Genomic DNA, 23,808 nt, shown 5'->3' on the forward strand with positions numbered 1-23,808 from the left:
GAGTTAATTCTTAGCGAGCCTCGGGCTAAACTTCGCTGAAGCACCCAACTTGAATCTGTGGTGGGGTCTAAGTATAGGAGAAAAAAGTTATACAAAAATATTCCAAGATGCATTTTGATAAATTGTAACTAGCTAGCTAAAATACCATATTCCGAAAAAAACTCGTTACAGCAAAATTGTGTCAGGCAAAAAAGTGTTTCAGTGACAAACGAAAGTTGAGCTCAAATGTAAATGAACAAATTTTAAGGTTAAGAATTTTTATATTTTGTACACTACATAATTTTTAATTCTGGATTAAAATGTATCAAAAATCAAAATAAGCTATGCACACACTAATAACTTGTATTATATTTGATGCAAATCGTCATTAATGTAAAAGAAAAAGGGTCTACAAAATTCACTTAGCGTATTATTGGTTAAGTATAGTCGAAGTCAAATATACCTATGTCAAAACTAATTTTGTCTACTATTGTATGTTTATTTAATATTAACTACAATACAGTAGCTTAATTTATATATGAAAACACAGTACAATCGTAGTCCAGTAGTTATATTTATTATAAGGGATAAGTCCGTCTTTGTACTTAACACTTTTTTCTGTAACCTTTTTGTTTTTCCTTGTTGTACAATAAAGAGTATAAACAAACAAACAAACAAAAAACATACAAATTGAAACATATGTCTACGCAAGACTTACCTGCACTGCCAGTATTTGGTCAGGTTAGACAGAGATTAGATTTTATTTATCATTTTTGATTGTCATTAAGTTTCATACATTTTCTAGACAAAAACGCTTGTTTCCTTTGCCCGACACCATCACAATAATAAGTAAGAACGTATGAGCATAAACTTGGCTCGTATAACTCAAAAGACTTAAGTTTTGATGTCTATAACGTGTGCTGGCCAGAGCCTTTCTGAGATATGTCTCAACTTGGCAAGTGTGTCAACTATCTACACAACAAAACTGTTCATTAAACGAAAGTTTACTTAATTTAGTGTTTTTCTAGTAGGTCAGTTAGTAGATATTACTTATAAGATTGCCAGCGGAAATTAACATCATTAGATTTAAGAGGCAAAAAACATGAAAAAAGTTTTAAAAACTTAAGGATCTAAATTAATTTGTAAAGCGGTAAAATTTTAATAAATAATGTAATTTTTAACCTGTTTATTTAAATTGGTTTAACTATTTTAACTCCATAAGCCTTTTATAAAAAGTTACAATCCTGTTATAAGGAAAACTGTTTTGTCCATCTTTCATAAAGGCAAATGAAAATACAAAACAAATGTTATTAAGTTGAAAACACCTAACAAAGTGAAAACCAGCCAATTATATACAACCGGTAGGTAGTATCTTTTTCTACGTCAACCGTATCGAGCGACATACATTTTGAAAAAATATTAAATTGATTGAACAAAAGGTTTACGAAGTCAGCGCTAGTAATTCTTCATCAGAATCTGTCATTTTGGTATATTTAAAAAAAAAATCGCGGTAGATAGCGAAAGAGAGATGGAAGCTGCTCAAACTCTATAAAGATCTACGGTAATAGCGTTTCGACAACTTCAGCCCAAGTGGCCGTAAGTATTTCTGAAGTGGTACGGCGGAGTACGCTAAAGGCACACACAGTTTTAAACTGCAGAGTTTCTGTCGCAAATTCACGGTGTTCACATTGTATATGTAAGTATTGATCAGTGCACTTTGTGTTGGATTGAAATTGAAATTAAACATGATTTCCTTAGACGTTTTATTTTTCTCTTTGCTGCTAAAATTTCCCTTTTCATTTTAAAGCCTGTCATAAGCATTATTAGATTACATGCAAGCATGAAGATTACCATCAGCTAATGAAATAGAAAGACAGACGGACGTCCGGGTGATGCTCACTTTCCCAGTTGTTGCCATCGTTCATTTTATGTTGCCAATAAAGGTGATAACAAGAGATATCTCAATTAGGCATTAGCATATCCAACACAAGAAAACGCTTACCACACACAATTTTGTGGTTTTTTGTTTCAATTCAGTTGAAATTTGGGCTCATTTACAATATAAATAGTTCAGCCATTAATATCTGTAATTTTGTTGATAACTTTTACCAACGAACTTAGCCTTATCTGTATATTGATAAACGTCTGACGCCGGTTTCATAATTAAAAAATACCTATCTACTTACCTCTACTCTCTACTATTTAAGTACCTCTAGTGTATCTCCCTCCCTGAGTTATATGTCTCGGAGCAACGTGCAGCCTTGTGAAGCCGTTCTCGCAATTTTCCAAATAGCACATGACTTCTTCAGCTGTGTAGTTGTTACCATCAATGACATGATCATCGAAGGCTAAGAGCTGGTCTCCTGGATGAAGGGCTCCACACCTGAAAGAATACTTTCCTTGTTTTTTTTTTTATACCGACTACATGATAAATATTACCAACTTAGGTGATTAATACAGTGGAATAAAAATACAGTGAAGTTGTGAATAAAAAAGCAATCCAGAGAACAGACAGTCTTATAGCTTCAAAGCTAATATTTCTTTCCTACAGTTATAGTTTGTAAAAACGCCTAGATTTTTTTTTTAAAGTTGGCGGTGAAAATAAACAGTCAGGAAAAACGTAAAGTTAGGTATGTAAATATTATTCTAACAATGAAATGACAATAAAGTTGGTAAAATAATAAAACAAATAGGTTAATATTTTTTTATATTAATTTAAAAAAAATGGAGACAATGACAACAAATTGAGGATTTAAGTGAGTGATCAAATTATATTACAGTTTTATTTTGCAAAACAGTATTCTAAACTACGCTTCAAATTCAAATTTTACCTAAAGTTACAGAAGAACTACAACTTGAATGGATTTGTAAGACATTGTCAAGAAGCGATAAAGAATCCTTTCATGAAAGGCTTTGGCGAAGGACTTTAATTAATAGCTTTCTTGTAAAGAGTACTTTTTATAGAAAAAAAGCTTTAGCCTTAGGTTATTAATTTTATTGGGAATCAAGATTTGTGTGTACATTATTTGAGGAACGATGACATAAAATAATCTGAACAAAAACAGGAGCACTAATTAGGAATTACATTAAGGAATATGCTTTGAAATAGAAAGGTGACTGTATTACATTTTCTATTTACGATTATTTCTTGTGATTAAGCATAAAATTTTGTAGATACATTTTTTGAAACTATAATTAAAATTGTCGCCTGATGTAAATAACGTCGAATAACACAAAGTCTGCATTTAATAGAGGCGCAACTTAACACATTTCCATCCATGTACTTGAGAATGCCAATAATGTATGTAGTACTAACTGATGCCCGATAGATAGATATACACACACACACACAATACATTATGCGCTCACAACTTGACTATTTATTTAATTCTGTAATGTACTACTTAAATCAGTTATTTGCCTGTTTAGGCTATCTTAAGCTCTCTTAAAAGCACGCAACTGTAAACTGAGATGTAAACCAACTCATCGGGCCCCAAGATACAGGCTCAGCCTAGTTTGGGGTCCACTGTATACTACTAAAAATGTAATATTGCTTGTGTGTAATAATAAAATTTTCATTTTCATTTTTTTTTTTTTTCATATTGAGCGGCAAAAAAACTGGCCCTTATATGTATGCAGAATCGGTAATTTTGTATGAAGGGTGGGCCAAATTTTGTGCCGCTGAGTATATTAGTTTAAGTTTGATTCTTCCACATGGCAAAAATCTTATTATTATAAGATATAATCTATCATTTAATTGAATAGTCTTACCTGTCACTGATACTCGCCGGCAATATACTGTCAATGTAAACTGCGTTACAATTCCCAACCCTCTGATACGTGTCCGAACCCGAACTATAGACATCGTCAGAGTACCTCTGATTGGTCAGAAACAGTCCCAGGTCTTCGTTGCAAGGCCTCTCTATCTCTATGAGTAACGGCCCAGTGGCTAACTTCACTGACTCCATTATTGAGACATCGTATTCTATTGTTAAACTGGTGACCTGAGGGCAGTTCTGAAGTAACTGGTGAACTTCTGATAGAGTTTTGTTGGTGAGCGATATCTGGGGGCAAAAATAATGTATTAATCAAAAGATAGGTATACCTCAACTCTATTTCTAAACTATGCGAAGTGGATAAAAAACGAAATTATAAGCTTTAATCATTATAGTGTAGTTCATGATACTCGTAATATCGTCTGTCTATTTTGACGCTGGCTAATATTTTACTGCCTAAATCGCGGTAAAGAAGTTAAACCCAGCAGAAAAACAGTAAACAGGCTACTTAAAAAAGAAATGAAGTTCCCAATCCGCATTGCGCCCTCGTTGAAACTATAAGCCAAGCCCTCTTATTTTATAAGAGGACTGTGTCTAGCAATGGGGCATATACAGGTCGAGATAACGATGATTATGGTGGCTAAATTTAAAACAGCTTACATGGTCAACTTTCAGAAGCCTATCTCCAGGCTTGATCCTCGACGTGTTGTACGCCGCCCCACCCGGCCTGACATGTGTTACCACCAAGGGCTGAGCGTCTAGCGACCGGCTGTTCAGCACCAGGTCAGCACTAGGTGAAGAGTTCTCCGGAAGACCACCACGGATGGTCACGCCGAGGGAACCATTTAGCTTCTCAACGGGAACTTCTGCTAGCTTTGTCGTAATGTAGAGGGAGTTTTGGGAAGCTGCGGACAATGTTGAATGATTAACTGCTTGAGATTAACTAAGCAATTTAAGTGTCCAATTTGCGAATGTGCATTGCGTTTGAGTTCCTCTAATAGTAAGATTATATTATGCAAATTGTATCTCGTGGGGTACTTGTGATGAGACATTGTTGCACGGCAGCGAATTTGATAATTTACTAAGAGACTACCAAATTATATCAAATTTGTAAATTTAAAGTTGGTACAGTAACACCAAGTTTTGCTTGTGTACACATCGGATTTTCCAATCCACATTCGGCCCGCACTTGAGCCATGTTTTGCCATATCTTTCATTCCATGAAGAGGTCTGTAACCAGCAGTCAAAGTCAGTCATTTTTTTTACTCATTTTAGGCTATAACAAGCACTTATGAATGTAAAAAAAACTACCACCGGCACGAATAAAGCTCGAAAATCCGGCAAGAAACTCTACGAGTTATACATTATATTTTTTTAATGTTACATCTTCTGGATATGGCCCTCAGATGTTGCCCATTAGTATCAACCTCCTGTGATATTTATTTTCTGCAAAAAGCATTAGCTCAGTGTACTACGTCTTATTTTTAGTTTATAGTCCAGGATGAAGATATCCAGGCTGTTATCGGTACTCACCATAATTGGGCATGTAGTATTCGACTTCTAATGAGGCCCGCTCTTCCACATTGTCCAGCAACCGTAGCACCTCTTCGTTCGTTAATCGGGCTGTTGAGATCCCGTTGACGCTGCAGATCCTGTCTCCTGGCGCGAGGCGGTCTGACTCGTGAGCCACCGAGTCTTTGGTAAACCCGACGATGGAGGGTACGATGCCAGGTTCCGAGCGACCTACGATAAATAAGTATCTGTTAAAAATTTCATTTTTAATACAAGATTTTTTTGCTGACTGTACTTTTTGTTGACTGTACTTGCATTGTAATTTAAACTACATATCCGTACCACAATATAACAAGTTTCCCTACAGTAGGCAGACGCCTTTGAAGTTGAGCGATACCGCAGCCTTAATATGTATTTACGTAAGTAAGGAAGGGTTGTCACAAATTTAAGAATCGGTACATAATATTGGTATTGCGAAATTATATAAAACAAAATGAATTAGGGGTGGCATACTTACTAAGGGTAAGAAGTATCAAAATATACTATTTTTGAAATAAAAAACTTTTTTTTCTACAAAATATACTTTCTTAGATTAGTAACCGAAAAATACTTTCGGTTTCTAGACTTAACGGACTTAACATTCCTGTTATTGAATTTAATTATATAAAAAATAAACAAATATAACTATAAAAATTGATGAAATCTTAGTTCCTTATTTATGCGAGATGAAGAATTGCACGCTCTCGCAGTACGAGTATACACAATGTCGTATGCACCATAATACATTTTATTATAAATTTAAATGTAAAAAAACGCGATAGCCGTAGAAGACTTGTCCCAAACTACTAAGAACGGCGAAGTATGCAGCTGGGGCTCCTCCCACCCGCGTCTCACCCCTCACGCCCCGCACGATTGCTCTGTCTCGACGTCTCCGTCGGATTACTGTAGGGAAACTTGTTATACTGTGTCCGTACCAAATTTCAAGTTCCCTCCTGCGCAGAAGATCCTGGTAGGACCACCAAGATGTCACTACCAGATTATGTTGGTTTTCTAACTGTACGTAATGCTGTAATTTTTATTACAACCTCTTATTTAGTTTCACCTGTCCCGTTGTCTGTGTGTCTGTCTGTAATCAAATCTTGCAAGTTAAATTCGACCAACTTCCAGTAGTTGGATTGACTTGAAATTTGGTATAGGTACTTATGTAAATTGTGTGACAATACAATAATCTGGTAGTGACATCCTGGTAGTCCGGACAGGATTGTCTCCACAGGACGGAATTCTTCAATGGTTATTTGGCATCGACTTGAAATTTGCCAATGTAGTTTGGGCAACATAAAAATGAAATTTTTAACAAAAACTTTTTGATAAATAAATAAATTATTGTATTGTTACCTGATTTACATAAGATTGACAAATTTTAAGGCAATTGAACCACTAGAAGTGAGTAAAATTTAGCTTCCAAGATTTGACCCAAACAAATAAACAGAGAATAGTAAGTAGAAGTAATAAAAATATCGTTTAGTATTCAATTTAGTTTTATTTGACCGGATAGCCTAATGGTTAAAAGTCTGATTAGAACGCTTGAAGTCCAGCGTACGATACCCGGTTAAGGTAGATAATTATTTGTGTATGCCACATGGAGAAAACCGGCCAAGAGCGTGTCGGACACGCCCAAAATAGGGTTCCGTAGCCATGACGAAAAAATTAAGTAATATTTTTCTAAGGATTTCGTATTTTATACGGAATCTTCCAAGTTTAGGTATATTTTATACCTTAGGCTGCTATTTACTTATAAACTACTAATAATTCTCAAGCAAATTTAGCCGTTATAGTTTTCCTTGAAAGTTTGGTATATTTACTACCATCCTGATTTTTTTTTAATTTTCCACCCACCGGTTTAGATTTTAGAGGGGGGGACGCTCGATTTTAATGAAAATGTGCATTTTTCAAGTTGAATATTTCACAAACGAAGCACTGAATCGAAAAATCGTCTTTTATTTTTATTTTTATTTTAATTGTATCATTTTGTCGGCATAATTTAATTATATATCCGTGCAAAATTACAGCTTTCTAGCATTGATAGTCCCTGAGCAAAGCCGCAGACGGACAGACAGACAAACAGGCAGACAGACATGGTGAAACTATAAGGGTTCCGTTTTTACCATTTTGGCTCCGGAACCCTAAAAACCATCATCGGACGGTATAAATTAAAAGGAATAGAGATATTTATTAACTTTATAAAATAGAAAAAAACAACACACTATAAACGCATTTCAGAATAGAATGGCAATATGGCTCCTGCGTCCGCTCAATCTCTCGGCCTTGCGCTTGACAATAACTGCGTACCTCACATCACGAAGCTCAGTGCACGCGGTGATTAGTGAAGTCCCTCATATAGTTTGTGATAATTATGTGACAGTCGCTATTCCGCGACGTTATCATAATATTTAACAATACTCAGCGAAATTAATTTAATAATTTTCCCTTTTATTAAAAATAAGTCTCGAAGGCAACATATTTTAGGATTACATGGATCGTCTTAGCAAACCCCTAATGGTTTTAAAAGACCTATCCAACGATACTTCTCACTATAGGGTTGGATGAGAAAAAAAAATCACCCCCACTTTACGTCTATGGGAGATACCCTAATTTTTTTTTTTTACTTTTTAATTGTACCATTTTGTCGGCATAATATACCTTTATATCCGTGCAAAATTACAGCTTTCTAGCATTGATAGTCCCTGAGCAAAGCCGCGGACGGACAGACAGACAGACAGACAGACATGGCGAAACTATAAGGGTTCCGTTTTTGCCATTTTGGCTCCGGAACCCTAAAAATGGTATAAAAAACACCTCTCACACACTATTTATGTGACGTTTGTCTGTCGTTGTACAGGTGCAATAGAGTACGGATACATTTAGATGAAAATATATAATAAAGAGTTGTTGCAACCCCCCAAAACGTTAAATTGTACGATGGCATCTTTAGAAAAAAAGGGAAATATCCTTTTTCTAGTAGTTGCAGCAGCTCTCTATAGATATCCAAAGTTTACATGTCATTAATTTGACGTCAACTAATTAAGTCCATAAAGGTGCAGTACTTATTTGGTATAAAACGTCACTTAATAAATACGAGGCTTGATGGACGGTCGCCAGTGTACAGAAATCGTCGTGAACAGCCAAATGTCTATTTCCGAAGACCGATGTGCAATTTTTATCGCCGGGTATTGTATATTATAATAAATATATTCAAGTAAGTATAATAAATATCTGTTTAAGTATTTTTACCTTTTTTATTACCGATAAGATAAACTTTGCTTGCTTTTGGGCTAAGTCAATTGGTGTGAATTGTTCCATGACATTTTATTATTATTTAGTTTGCCCGTCTGCTACGAGTTTTAAATCTCCTCTCTTAGCTTAATAGGAGCAGTGAGCAAATCGCAATTTTTGTATGCGAAATCTGTCATTTGATTACAATCGCGAGCGTCAGAAACGTTAGGTAGGTAATACGGCCTCTGATCAGTCATATTCTACTACATTCCCACATACTTAATATTTTATTATTACTATTTACAGCTTATTGAAGCACCAATATTTATACACGAAACTACCTATCAAAACCTGAGTTGATATCACTGATAATTATCAATATTATTGAAAAGGATAAAATGGAAATGGTTTCAATGACAAATAATCCGCAGAGTTCGCCACACACAAATGAGGCTTTTTTACTTCATTATTTGTTTGACGAGAAAACCTACATAGGCATTCAGGTCATAATTTAATCAATTGATTCCCTGGTTTAATGGAAGTGTATTTAATTTATTTTTTTAGCAAAATGTAACATACAATGAAAACCTTGTACATTTGAGGAGTTCAATTGATCCATCTAATATTTTAATAGTTTATCATCATCATTGGCCTATGCAATGTATAAAAAGCATAGTTTAAGCAGCGTGCATGTCACACCACCATGGACACTGCTTTAACCATCTTTTGGATAGTAGTTTATTAAATAATAACAATTTAGTTTGTAAATTTACAGTAAGACTTCGTTTCTGAGAAACATAATTTGATTTCTCACGCGGCTTTTGGGATGTCTTAAATCCAGGCACGGTAGGCACGGTACCTTCAGCATAAACACAAACTATACCGAAACGGAACGAGTCAATATTGGTTGTCATTAATTCATAGAACTAAACATAGGTACCCGTAAAGTTCCCATTAATTACCTGTTAAACTAACGCATTAATACAAAGTTTAGCTAACCGTTAAGCTGCGCATAAATAATGAATACGTATCGGGTAAGTTTTCAGTTCCTTGTTTATTCAAAACTAAATAAAGGAGCGGTTTTGTGTGCTGTCTCAAGAAACCGACCCTACTTCTGGTGAGATAAGTAATGCGTAACTATTTTTGTATTTTCAGCCAAACGAAAGTAGGGAAAACCCAGTTGTCCAGTTGTGAAACACTGATTTGGGCTAGTTTTTTTTACCAAGTATTTTGTGGTAAAAAGATCGCCCTTTTGATTGATATTTTATTGTGTAAGTAGCAAATTTCATTACCAAATATGCATGCGGAGAGCGCTATAGAGTGATAATAATGTTGCATGCTTTTAATGTGGTCTGATAATGCGTGTTACGGATAACCTAACCAACAAAAAGTTGGAAAACCCCCGACTTTGTCACTTTCAAGTTCAATATCACAAAAATGGCTGAACCGATTTTGATGAAACATGTCTAATTATCTAAGAATCATTGCTAGAAACCCTGATTTTAATAAATCGCATTCAAATCGGACCACCTGTTTAAGAGCTACGGTGCCACAGACAGACACACATAGCGGTCAAACTTAATACTTAAAACACCCCTCTTTTTGCGTCGGGGGTTAAAAATGCTTAAAATTAAGTATACGAGTACCTAATACAAGTTTTATTTTTATTTTATTTCCCTTTGGCTGGTCCCTTTAGAATCATAAGACACGGTTTTTTGCCTAGTCCCTTCACAGTCATCTTAAGCCGGTTGTTTTACCGTATATCATAAATATTAGCAGTATAAGATTAAACTATACAAATTTAATACATCAACCTAATTTTTCTTACATTAACATCCATTTACGATCCTCCTAAACTTCATACCCGCCAACAATCATTACATACGCAATGAAACTAACAATGTCTAACGACAATTAAAACTAAAGAACACACAATGTAACTTGAGAACTGAAAGCTTGGAATAGCTATAACATTTTCGAAATTATGCTTTATGCCCTACGCTAATATCACTATCATCTAAATGAGCTTTCAAAGGAAAGTGCCATTTCATATTTTACGAGCCATTCCTATACTTTTATGAAGGTTGAAACTACTCTAGGTTTATGGACGTGTTAGCGCGAACCGTATAGAGGCATTGACGTATAATCTTACCAGGTTGGTGGTGCATTGTTTCAAAAAACAAGCTAAGGAGGCACTTTTTTCGAAGATTATGTTTTTTTTTACGAACGTAACCTATTGTAGATACGATATCTGTAGTGTAAGATTAAGGGGCTGTTTCACCATCCAATGATTAGTGTTAACTGACGGTTAAAGTGATGCCGTCTCCGTCTATTCAAACAAAACAAATAGAGACGGCATCACATTTAACCGTCAGTTAACACTAATCAATTGATGGTGAAACAGCCCCTAAATTAAAACTTTTGCTACACGAAAAGCTATTCACAATAACACGATATTTTTTTTCGATAGCATATCCGGAAAATGGTGTGAATGCAAGTCGCTTAAATAAAAGTATCTGATTCAAATATAATAATTTTATTAAGTAATGAATTTCTTAAATAAATAAATTTAATTATTCGCACTGTCTCTTTCTCTCGCAGAACAAATATAGACTTTTACATAAAGATCTCATTGTAAGCTGGACATAACATCAAGCACGTTTAAAGTGTCTTATTTATAACTTAATCTATCAGACGTGGTTAAAAAGAAAAAGACAGCTATTTAATGCCAGTTTTTTTGTAAAATAATGAATAATGATAAATGGTTACTCGATAAAAATATAAAATAAAATAATGTTCAATGTTCATGTACCTAACAAATTAAGCCAGCATTTAGGGTTGACTAAGACTTGTGTCCAAAACAATAATGTAAATAGTACACTAATTAGAGTGCAAGTAAAACGCATACGTGTATTGAGTACACCATGTATACGGGGTAGTAAAGAGATCAGGAACACTTTGTTGTTGAAAGAGTTATGACCGGCTCCTTAAAGATATTGCGCGAAAGTAAAGCCCTGTTTGGTACCTACTCCACAGAAACAGTGTTTATGATGACGGTTCCATAAAATTTGGAAAAAAAATCCAACCCTAAAGGTGGGAAAAAATTATAAAATAAAAACGTTTAAACAAAAAAAAATAACCTGCCGAAAAACTGAAAAGCAAAAAATAATAAACCTTTTTTATTTAACCTAATTCTTGGTACCCACTTGCCAGTTTGTAGTCAGTGCCTCAGCACTCGCAAGCAAGAGTGGACTGTAGTTGTCTACCTGAGGGGCTCCTTCCTATCACTCCTTCTGGCTCGTGCTGAGGCACCGACTTGAAACTGGTACCTATTATGATTACTATTTTTTTGCTTTTCAGTTTTTTCGGTGGTTTGATTTTATTTCTCATTAAAAACTTAAACAAACAATAGAAAACTTGGAATGAAATTAAATGGGAATGTAACACTTATCATTAGAACTAATACATAAAAAGACACGGAGAATTATCACAGCCAAACTACATGCTGAAAGTCCAGTAATTTAACAATGTGGCAGCTAATTAATTGAAACTAACATATCCGAATTGCACTACTACTCGTAACTAAGTAATCAAGCAAATCTAGCTTCGCCACGCTATGCCTTCTTTGCATGCATACTAAATTACGTCGACGCTCATAATTTATCTAAGCCCCAAGGGATAAGAATAAGCTGCGCTGTAGTACGATTTGTCACAATAGAATTTTACGAGTTGGCGATGAAACTACAAATTAAATAGGCACGTAAAGTACTTTATGAACTCTCTACAAGATTTTGATACATTAATGTTTAAGTTGAATTTATTAGAGAAGTTGGTTACATGTTACGTTCAAGAATAGTTTTTTTATGTAGCCTGTAATATGTCCCACTGCTGGGCAAAAGCCTACCCTTTCTTTCGCCCTTTTCCCTATCATGAGCATGCACCTGTCAAGAATAGTTATGAAGGTTAAATAAAATGTCAGATGCGTGGTGTGAATTTTTGGTTATGCAACCCGAAGGGCGAAAGAAGCGTGAGTGTTTTTTGTCTTCGGATGCAATATAGCGCAGTTACAGTGCAAAACCTTAGCTGCAGCCAATGTTGTTTATTTAATAATTTAGACAATGCAGTGGGAGTCGAATTGTTACAACCTCGTTGAAATGTGGATATCAATTATTAAAATGATTTCAGCGCATAATTTTTCAAGTTTAATGCTCGATGATCTAAAAAATGTTCGAATTATAATTTGACATTGCCAATGATATTTTTGGTAATACACCGTAAGGAATCCCTGTTGTACTTTTCAAGTGAGCACTTTGTACTCATAATCCAAGCGATTAGGCGAGTACCACCTTCATCAAACGAGCCCTCATCAAGTTGCCTGCACCGTTGATATAATAACGGTACAGTTCACCACATGTTTACGGCATGTATGTATGTGTGAAACTTTACTTAAACCTTGTGCTGCGAAAGTACGAACGTGTATACCACGGGCAAAGGGCGATGGTACTTGTTAACGATGTTATTTAATGAACTTTGATGTCACCCGAGGGGGTGTATTAATGATGTTTTGTATTTGTTGCCTTTCATTAACGTAAATCATAAACAAAAATACGAGGACCTAAGTAAAGATGTCACAACAGTATTAAATATCGGTATCTCTGAATTAATGGTTAACATTTTGTGTGATGTCTTTTTAGGGTTCCGTAGGCAAAATGGTAAAAACGGAACCCTTATATAGTTTCGCCATGTCTGTCTATCTGTCTGTCCGTCCGCGGCTTTGCTCAGGGACTATCAATGCTAGACAGCTGTAATTTTGCACGAATATATATGTAAACTATGCCGAAAACATTATATTAAAAAAAATTTTTTTAGAGTACCTCCAATAGACGTAAAGTGGGGTATTTTTTTTCATCCAATCTTGTAGTGTAGGGTATCGTTGGATAGGTCTTTTAAAACCATTGGGAGTTTGCTAAAACGATTTTTCGAATCAGTGATTTGTTTGCAAAATATACAATTTTAAACTGCAATTTTTTTCATTTTCATTTTCAAATTTTCATTCAAGTCGAGCGTCCCCTTACCCTCCCTGTAAAATCTAAACCGGCAGGTGGAAAAATTTGAGAAAAATCAGGATGGTAGTAAGTATATCAAACTTAGAAGGAAAACTATGACGGTTAAGCTTTCTTGAGAATCATTAGTAGTTTAAGAGTAAATAGCAGCCTAAGGTATAAAATATACCTAAACTTGGAATTTTCCGTACAAAATACGAAATCCTTAAAAAAATATTACTTAATTTTTTCGCTAAATGGCTACGGAACCCTATTTCGGGTATGTCCGACACGCTCTTGGCCGATTTTTGAATATGGATTAGAAGGCATTTTCAAATATTTTAGGTGTTGGAAAAAAATTAATTATTCAATTACACTATGTCGTTAGAATATTTACCAGTAGGTATTTACCTTTAAGTTTATGATTTTAATGATGTTTTTTAAAGCTTCGATAATATAAATATAGTGACTGTCTAATTGTGTGATTTATTCGTATTTTTGCAAAATTAATAAAGCAATTTATGAACCACAAACCACATTGAAGCCAATTTTGATAAAGCGCTCACCAAATTCGCACCGTCATCAGTAATCACTATGTTTGCCTATTGTTTTTTACACTAAAAAAAAACATACTAAGCAATAATACAGTTTAAAATTGATTCACACTAGTCGAGCTTCTTATTATTTAATCACACAACATACGAAGTCCGCCGAATTTTCCGCGAATGAACCGCGCTGACAGCCATTTATTTTGAGCCGTTTGAGGCGCGTGGCAATGGTATTCAGACGCAATCAGCCAAAACCGAAGAGGATGAGATTTCAAATTGTTTTTTTTTTTCGTAATACTTGCACAAGTGCTAACATTTCGGCAATATTTTTAGAAGATTTTCCTGTGTTTTTAGCGTGCCCTGTTTGCTTATTTATTTATTTATTGTTTGTTTGTGGGTCAAATCTTGGAAACTAAATTTGCCCCACTTGCAGTGGTCCGATCAACTTGAAATTTGGCATACTTATGTTAATTTGGTGACAATACAATAATCTGGTAGTGACATCTTGGTGGTTTATAGTACCGACTTGAAATTTGGTACAGATATGTTGTTTAGACGACAATGCAAGTACAGTCAACATAAAGTACATTCGGCAAAAAAGCTTGTATTAAAAATGAAATTTTTAACAAACTTATTACAAGCATTATATTCACTTGAAGTGTAATGTAACTATGTTTGCTCGGGTGAAATCTTTTAACTCAAATTTGAAGTAGATATCTTCAACCGATTGAGTTGAAATTTTACACGCATGTATAAATCTGATGACAATGCAATATTATTATAACATGGATTTCATCTGATGATAAAGCTAGCGGGTGACCATACTGACCATAGAACTCTGTGATACGACACGACCGCATCAAGTTTGGAGTCGTTTGATTCGTCTTGATGAGTACTTTAGTAACCAGGGGCATAAAGTGCAGTCAGCAAAAAAAACTTATATTAGAAGAATTTTAAGAAAAACGTTTACTGAACTGTTTACAGAACCCTTTATGTACGAGTCCGACTCGCACTTGACCATTTTTTAAAATTTTGCTACGCATAACCTGACTAACGAACACTACAAATAATAATTAATATCTAATTCGGTCCGTCGTTCGGAAGTTATGCGCGTACATACTCGTACATGCATTACGGCAATTCATTTTTATTTATACGAGTATAGATATTTAGATAATAAGAAGATTAGTAACCATGATTATATCAAAAATACAAACTGAAATATAGATGCACAGAAAAACCAGAAAAATAAGACCAGCGCTGGGAATCGAACCCAGGTCCTCGGCATTCCGTGCCGTGTGCTATACCGCTACACCACCGCTGGTGGCTGGCGGGGGTAAAAGTAACAAAAAATTTGGAATTGAAATAAAAAATACAAAAAGATTCCAAAAAAACCAATCTTAACCATGATTATATTATTTTATGCTATTTGTGCTTTAACTTAATTAATACGAAACAGATGCACTTTGCCTGGCGACTAACGAGTTCTAAAAAAGGATTTTGTGCAATAAAACTGTTTGAATGCATCTTTATAGAGCTATTAGCAAGTAAACCGATATGTGGTCACTAAATGACAAATACAAGCAGGTTAACGCAGCTACATGCAGTTTGGGGCTGAAACGACTTCGCAGCGCCTTAACTGGTCGTTTGAAACTGATCCAAATGCTGTAATCGAGGACGTGGCTGATCCGCGATCTGGATGCTTGTTGAATTTGTGTTCATATTTATTGCTGCATAAATTTACGTAGGTTGGTTTGTATAGTGAGTTGCTCCACATGAGGAAAGGACCGTTGAACGCAGAATTGTATCGTAAACAGGGTTTAGCTAAACTAACGGGCGGTAGTAAATGTCGTAGTGACAACATTTGGAAAGACATTTGCAGTTGCGTGTCGTGTACCCATGTGTCGGGCGTTATCTAGCGTCAAAAGTTATGCGACAAATCTTCCCTTACCACACAAAGAAATAAGGAGACACCAAGCTTCAAACTGAACACGCTTATTTTCGGACGGACGCTTCACAAAGAATCACCCGTTGTTGTGCAGATTCGTGTTCCCAACCACCTTCCTTGAACCTCGATCTATACGTGACCACGAGCTAACAATTAGATGGAGACTACTGCGTAGAACCCTATTCATATTCATGACAGCATAGACGTAGATTTCACCTGGGGTTCAGGTGCAGATTTGAATTTGTCAAACCGCTACCAAAGCCCGGTAGAAGGAATATTCGTCGCTAACTGCAATAATAATATTTATGAACAAAGTTGGAACTGCAACTCATGTTGTTTATGATACGAAACTTCCTAGTACAAGTTGGGTAGCTATCTGAGTAATTTATTTTTGTTATACTGTTATGATTACAGTGTTATAATAACTATAATTGAATAAAGTATATGAAAAGACTTATTTGTGTGGGCAATCATTATGTTAAATTTCATAAAATTTGCGTAATAATGAGAAATAAATTTATAAATCCGAGTAGTTAAACTATTATTATTATATTAGTAAAAAAATCTGGTAAGTAACAAAATTTTGGAAAAAGTTGACTTTGACGACCTCTTACAACTTTCTTTTCCAAATATTCTTTAGGTAGGCACCTTTTTGAACTTTAAAATTTGAAAAACTTTTGATCGAGTAGGTACGGCAGTTTTTAACAAGCTTTTATTTAGTTTCACCTGTCCCGCTGTCCGTCTGTCTGTCTGTCTGTAGTCAAATCTTGTAAGTTAAATTTTACTAACTTACAGTAGTCAGATTGACTTGAAATTTGGAATACTTATGTAAATCGCGTGAAAATACAATAATCTAGTAGTGACATCTAGCAGGGCTAATACGAAACTCGAAACTCGAAGTTCGTGTCGTGCGGTCCCTCAGACACTTTTACTATTTTATACGAGAGCGAGAGGGCGGTATGATACGAACTTCGAGTTTCGAGTTTCGTTAGTAGCCCTGCTGGTAATTCAGCCAGGATCGTATCCACAGGACGGAACTCTTCAACGGTTTATAGCATCGACTTGAAATTTGGCAAGCAAATGTAGTTTGGGTGACAATGCAAGTACAGTCAACAAAAAGTACAGTCAGCAAAAAAGCTTGTACTTATTAAAAATGATTTTTTTTTGGTTAGGTTATTTTTAAATTTCTTTTAGCTTGCATGAAAGCATCCTTAACCATCCAAATTATTTTGGTCCTATATTACTGACTAAAGTGAGCAAAACACCTAAAAATATGAAGATCATTATTTAATCTTTCATAGTTTAGATACTTTTGATCAATTTGACATAGGAACAGACAGACAGATAGACGCAACAGATAGTACCAGATATCTGTTTAGTACGCTTCGTTACAGCAGTTTCTTGGAAGTTTTTGGTTAGTTATTTTACGGATCTCTAAACAAAGAGAAATGAACATTGTCAAAGGCATCCATCCAGTTGGTTTTGTTCTACGCATCGCCTTTTTATGTCACAGACCCAAGATACAGGGAATTTATTTCCGCCCAATCCTCAGCTGGCACTAAAGATAACTCAAAACCAAAGATAACGCGTAACCTAGAAGATTGATATATATCAATGTATTCTCAGCGACCCACAGCCGTTTCACATGTAAATTTGTCTGCAGCAACGATTTGAATATTTGGAGCTTTGACGTCACCCGCGCTTGTGGTGTAAATGAGCCTCACTACTTAATACGTGGTTACAATTACTACGCATTTACGTTTAAGTTTACGTTTACGATGTTCAGTTGTTCATGTGATGTCAGTTGTATACGCTGCTATTATTATGAAGGCGACAATTATTTCAATTATTATTAAGATCAGGTTGTTTAAAGGTATATAGAAATATTGAAAAGGATGATGATAATATTGACACGTGTTTTGCAAAAAAAAAAATAAAAAGTTTTACCAGAATCGTTAAATATCTTTTCGGTATTGAAACTTAAAGAAAACAACAAATGAAACAGTCGGCGATTTCTGTTTTTTTTACTGAGTGAAATTTAAGCGTATCGTGTATGAAAACATTGTGTAGTAAATAACATAAATTTTATTACAACATCAAAAAAAGTATTTGTTTAAAATTATGTTAATCAAAAATGTATTGATTTTAGACAGTGACGTTAAAATGCATGTATTATATAGATAAATACACGATTTTCTTTCGTCAGAGGCCAAAATTAAGTCGATTAAAAATAACAACTTTAGCAGTCGAATGATGTTTCCAGTCCCCACTCTTTAAATACTTGCTATTATGGTTTTCTTATTCTACTAGTAACATAAAGTACCTAAACATTTTTTCCTCTCCCGCCAGCAGGTTAACGTAAACTCTGCATAATTAACCTGTCCCAGTTCTAAACTAGGTTAAATTAATTATTTATCAGGACACGGGCCGAAAGAAAATATAATGTCATCCCGTACTCGTGATTTGCTTATATTCTGTTTGCATAATTTAATCTTCATTAATGGGTAAATAATTTTTCTTTTGCCTTATCAAATCGTATTTTTTTTTCAGAAAGAAAAGCGTTGTCAGGCCTTCCACTAGGTGGATTGACAACATCGCGAGAGTTTGTGAATGCAAGTAACGCGTTGTCGTCCATTGTGGCGATTTAAAGGGAAGTTTATGTAGGGAACATTGCTTAAAATACTGGCAGTGCAGATTCGCGCACCGAGGGTTGCATATATCTCTGAATAGATTATATATATTTATTTTCTCAAAAATGTCCGTAAAAGTTGACATTATTCTTTACATATCAGAAGGCGAAGTGCATAGTTTATGGTCAGCGAAAAATTAAAAAGTTAAAAAGATTGCAGGCGCGCTAGCTCGACAATAATGAATTAGCGCGCCTGCAATTAGTCAAATTTTTTTTTAAACTTAAAAAGGCCATGGAAATTTTGGCACAAGTCGTATACAGCCAAGTCTAATGGCCGGTATCAGATATTTTGTTGGAACTCCGGACTTTTTCTATTGGGTCTGAGATAGCTTGTGGTGTTTTCGGTGGAAAAATACACCTGCAGTTTATTTTTAATGAAAAAAGGCGGGAAAGCATAAGAAAAATATTGGAATAAAATTAAATTTTATAATATATTTTGAGAAAAAGTTTATACTATTTCAGAATTATTCACCATTTTTGAGAAAAGCTTTATATTAGTCTCGGCTGGAATAGCAATTGCTGGCTTCGTATTAGTTAAACGGACTCGCAAGCTCGTCCGTTTAATACTCATACTCAGCCAGCAATTGCCTACTTCCAGGCCACGACAATAATCTACTATTATTACCTTATTAAAAGATAATATTATTAATACATGTCAGGTAAATATAAGAAATACACAGAAGGAGCCTCAAATTGTATACAAAAAATAATAATATATGATAGTACTCCATCCATCCGTACCAGCCTATATACGTCCCACTGCTGGGCACAGGCCTCCTCTCAGAACAAGAGGGCTTGGGCCATAGTTCTCACGCGGGCCCAGTGCGGATTGGGAATGATAGTACTAGCAAATTTAAATAAAATGTCAGTCAAAAATTATTTTACTTTGTCAAATTAGAATTTAATTAAAAATAATAACAATAATCAAAAGTAAAACATGATTAAAAGTTAAAATTTCAATTTCTATGTCTTTATTTAGAATAGGCTGTCTGGTAGTTCTGTGCTACACATATTTGATCGATGATATTCCTGCTCGATGGGGTAAGTAATTTTTTTTCACGCCTCCTTTAGCGGTATTGGAGCTATGGCTTTGGGTCAACAAAATGCGTACTGCGAAATTTTCAAAACTGTAGCTCTAACCCTTAGATCTCTAACTGTATGGCAGTAAAACTTGTATGACAGATGGACGGACAGACACGCCAGTGACAGAAATGTTGGGACCCTCTGGGCGGGAAACACACATCAAAGAAAACAAAATTTACAACAATATTTTTTGTGACACCTATTCTGGTTAACTTATTTATGGACATAAAGGCAATCAACCCTTACTACTATCCGAGCAAAAGTCTTTCAATCTCTTACGCCAAGGGTCAATAGCACAATGCTCTCACGGTTTCCGGTTTCCATTTAAAACTATGTGAAATATAAAGAAACCACGTACGCTATTGAATCATCCGCGGTTCGGCGTGATCCATCTTTAATTCAGGAGCTCTTGCTCCGTTCAGCTAAGTGGTCCCGAGGTTTGCGCGAATGGATAGACTTTTGAAATATCTCCTTGGTTTACCTATTCGACTAATGTTTTTGATCGTTAAATGTGTTTGGGAACCGCTGAAGTGATATTTTGAGGGATTTTGCAAATAGATCTAAAAGAGGAATGATGAAGCTGAAGTAATAAGTATGTCAAAATATTAGTTCTCTTTTTTGTCAATAATTATAAACACAAACTTATAAAATATACCTTGTTATCATACAATAAGTAATACGTAAAGATTTACTTTAGCAGTCAAGCGGTGCCATAACAAGGGATGTCTCCCCTTACATTAACTTGCTCATTTAGCAATGGGGCATTAGAATCAACCGAGCACGTACGATTGTAAACTTTATGCAGTAGTATCTAGATTGAAATTGGAAAAAATCTAGTTTGCCATAATATGACGTTAGGTTTCAAGCAAAAGCTGTTTATAGGTTTACATACAAATTGGAATGACTCAAGAGTCATCACGCGATCTCGTATGAGTCACCTGGGAATTTACTGAAAGGGGTTAAATGTTATGCGGATTAAAAACCACAGCTGCGTACTAATTTAAATGATCTAATTAGACGAATGGGTGCATTTTAGTATAATGAAATAGTTAGCGAAATTGGCATTTCAAAAGTAGTTTATTGCGACGCAGTTTGATGTTTTGATAAACAGGCTTTTAACATCGGAATGAAAGTATTTTAAACATTACACGTAAATGAGAGTTTTTTTATAATTCGAAGTAATTAAAGTAGACGTCTGCGTGCTAGTCACTGCCCCAGTAGCTGTCACATTTAGGCTTAGAATTATTAACAAAACTTTGAACCTTTTATATTGTCTGGATAAATAAATTTATTATTATTAATAATAATAATTTGAATAGAGGTGACTGCATGGTGTTATTTATTAAGCATTAAGTTAAATACTATGCCAAACACATACTTATGTACGTTATGGTAAGTACTAAATATTTCTACGAATTTGATGTAGGTCAAAAAGTGAAGCCGTAATGTTGCATCGCATAAAAGATGATAACTATACTTTATCTCAAAGGAATAAAAAATTACAACTACTTCATTTTTTCAGGAATAGCAGACTCAGCTACCAAGAGTGGCCCCAGCCAGTGATTTGGTTGTAATTTGAGGTGCAGTAGTGTCAGGACCTAAGAACACTGTATGCATAATAATTATCAGCCTTCGATCTTCTTTTGTTTCAGACTTATTCACGAAAATGTCAAAAAATCAAGGTAATTTTCAAACTGTTATTTTAGCTAAGCCAAGCAAGCGAGTAACCAAATAAATTCAGAATTAAGGGGCACACAATGGGTTCATAATGCATATTTTACATATCCTTGAAATTGGATGAAAAAAATATATAGTTTTTTTTTCGCTTAATTTTTTGCCACTTCTCGCGGAGACACAACTATCAAAAAGAATATTAAATAAGCCAAAATTGTCAACAACGTATACATTTAAAATCATTTTGAAAAATCATGGTGCGTCATGTAAAAAAAAAACGTTTACGAACGTATGTTAACTATAGTGTATTGGCAAATGAGTAGAGCCCTTTCTAAGGTAAGTCTGAAGTTGTCACACCACAGAAAGAGGGTTGATGGACACATTAGGTTGTGGTATACAGACTTAGCTTATTCGCACTATATCTGTAGAAGAAATCGTAATGTCAGATTGTAAGTTTTTTGATTTTGTCGTCAGCTGCAAATGAAATAGACATGCTATGCTACTTTGCCTTAGGTATTATTTTAAATGTATTTTTTTTTCTTCTAAAAAGTAGGTACATAATAAGAATTGGCTGTAGGCTCATTGACAAAAACATTTTTTATTACCATTCCATATCAACGAATAACTCAGTAGAGCAAACAGAACAATACAATTCTTCCATATTTACAGAATCATACTCTTCATTGTCCCAAGTATAACTATTTAAATTCGATTCCACAATATTCACAATTTCTTTTAAGGGAAATATTTTTGTCCGAAAGAGAAATCTCAACGTTAGGTAAGGATCTTAGAAAGGCTCCTTGGACATTTGTACTGGTATGTGGAGCCCAAATATTTTCGGCTTTATTTTTTTTTGACATGACGCACCATGATTTTTATAAATGTTTAAAATGTATACGTAGTTGTCAATTGTGGCTTTTTTTGGTAGTTGTGTCTCCGCGAGAAGTGGGAAAAAAAAAAAGAGAAAAAAAATCTTTTTTTTTTTCATACAAATTCAAGGATATGATCGTCTGTAAAAATATGCATTATGAAACCCATTTTATACTCCTTAATTCTGAATTTATTTGGTAACTCTCTTGTTTGGTTTAGCTAAAATAACAGTTTAAAAATTACCTTGATTTTTTGACATTTTCGTGAATAAGTCTGAAACTAAAGAAAATCGAAGGCTGATATAACGCATTCTTAGGTCCTGTCACTATTGCACCTCAAATTACAACCAAATCCCTAGCGAGGGCCACTCTTGTCAGCGTAGCCTGCTAGACCCTTTATTGTATTATATTGGCCCAACAGCCTACTCTAATTAGTACATCTAACCGTTACCGACTTAATATTCTAGGCATGACGTTTAGCTATTAGCCAGAGGAAATACCTAGAAAACCCCGAATATCCTGCAACCATTCGTCATTTCAGACATTTTAACGGAAAACGCTGGTTTCAGAGAGGGACAGCGAATTTTAATATCGTCCCGTAATTCTCAAAATAATTTCTGCAGAATAAGAATTAATTCTGTCCATATTTCGGTGAAGCAGAAGATTGGCTTGCGAGTTTCTTATTAGTCAAAAAAGTAGCTATGTAATCACACAATTGAAATACCACACCAGATATAATCACCACTGTCGATAGCCACCCGCAACATCAAAAAATTTGCAAGCCGAAAAGAATAAGCCTGGTTAAAAAGCCACTATGTCGAAATGATTCGACAATAAGTACCTTTTTTAGGGTTCCGGAGCCAAAATGGCAAAAACGGAACCGTTATAGTTTCGCCATGTCTGTCTGTCTGTCTGTTCTTTCCGTCCGTCCGCGGCTTTGCTCAGGGACTATCAAAGCTAGAAAGCTGTAATTTTGCAAAGATATTATATATAAACTATGCCGACAAAATAGTACAATAAAAAAAAAACAAAAAAAAACCATGGACCCGTAGACGTAAGTGGGGGTGATTTTTTTTCTCATCTTACCCTATAGTGTTGGATATCATTGGATAGGTCTTTTAAAACCATTACGGGGTTGCTTAGACAATTTTCTATTCAGTGATTTGTTTGCGAAATATTGAACTTTAAATTGCAAATTTTCATTAAAATTTGAAAAATATCAAGATAGTAGTGTATATCAAACTTACAAGGAAAACTATAACGGTTAAGTTTGCTTGAGAATTATTAGTAGTTTAAGAGTAAATAGCAGCCTAAGGTATAAAATATCCCTAAACTTGGAAGATTCCGTATAAAATACGAAATCCTTAGAAAAATATTACTTAATTTTTTCGTAATGGCTACGGAACTCTATTTTG

The 23,808-nt window shown here is 34.8% G+C and overlaps 1 protein-coding gene across 3 annotated transcripts in view; it reads right to left on the reverse strand.

Moving 5' to 3' along the window:
- Positions 1-23,808, reverse strand: part of Grip (Glutamate receptor interacting protein) — a 279,195-nt gene that overhangs the window by 11,204 nt on the left and 244,183 nt on the right. For all 3 annotated transcript variants that reach the window (XM_074095243.1, XM_074095242.1, XM_074095244.1), the window contains 4 exons: positions 5,289-5,498; positions 4,416-4,660; positions 3,751-4,043; positions 2,190-2,362 (listed from right to left, as the gene is read on the reverse strand). In XM_074095243.1, the coding sequence (XP_073951344.1) occupies positions 2,190-2,362; positions 3,751-4,043; positions 4,416-4,660; positions 5,289-5,498 (921 nt within the window). The remainder of the gene's footprint in view (positions 1-2,189; positions 2,363-3,750; positions 4,044-4,415; positions 4,661-5,288; positions 5,499-23,808) is intronic.

This window comes from Choristoneura fumiferana, chromosome 12 (assembly GCF_025370935.1).
Source record: "Choristoneura fumiferana chromosome 12, NRCan_CFum_1, whole genome shotgun sequence".
Lineage (NCBI taxonomy): Eukaryota > Metazoa > Arthropoda > Insecta > Lepidoptera > Tortricidae > Choristoneura > Choristoneura fumiferana.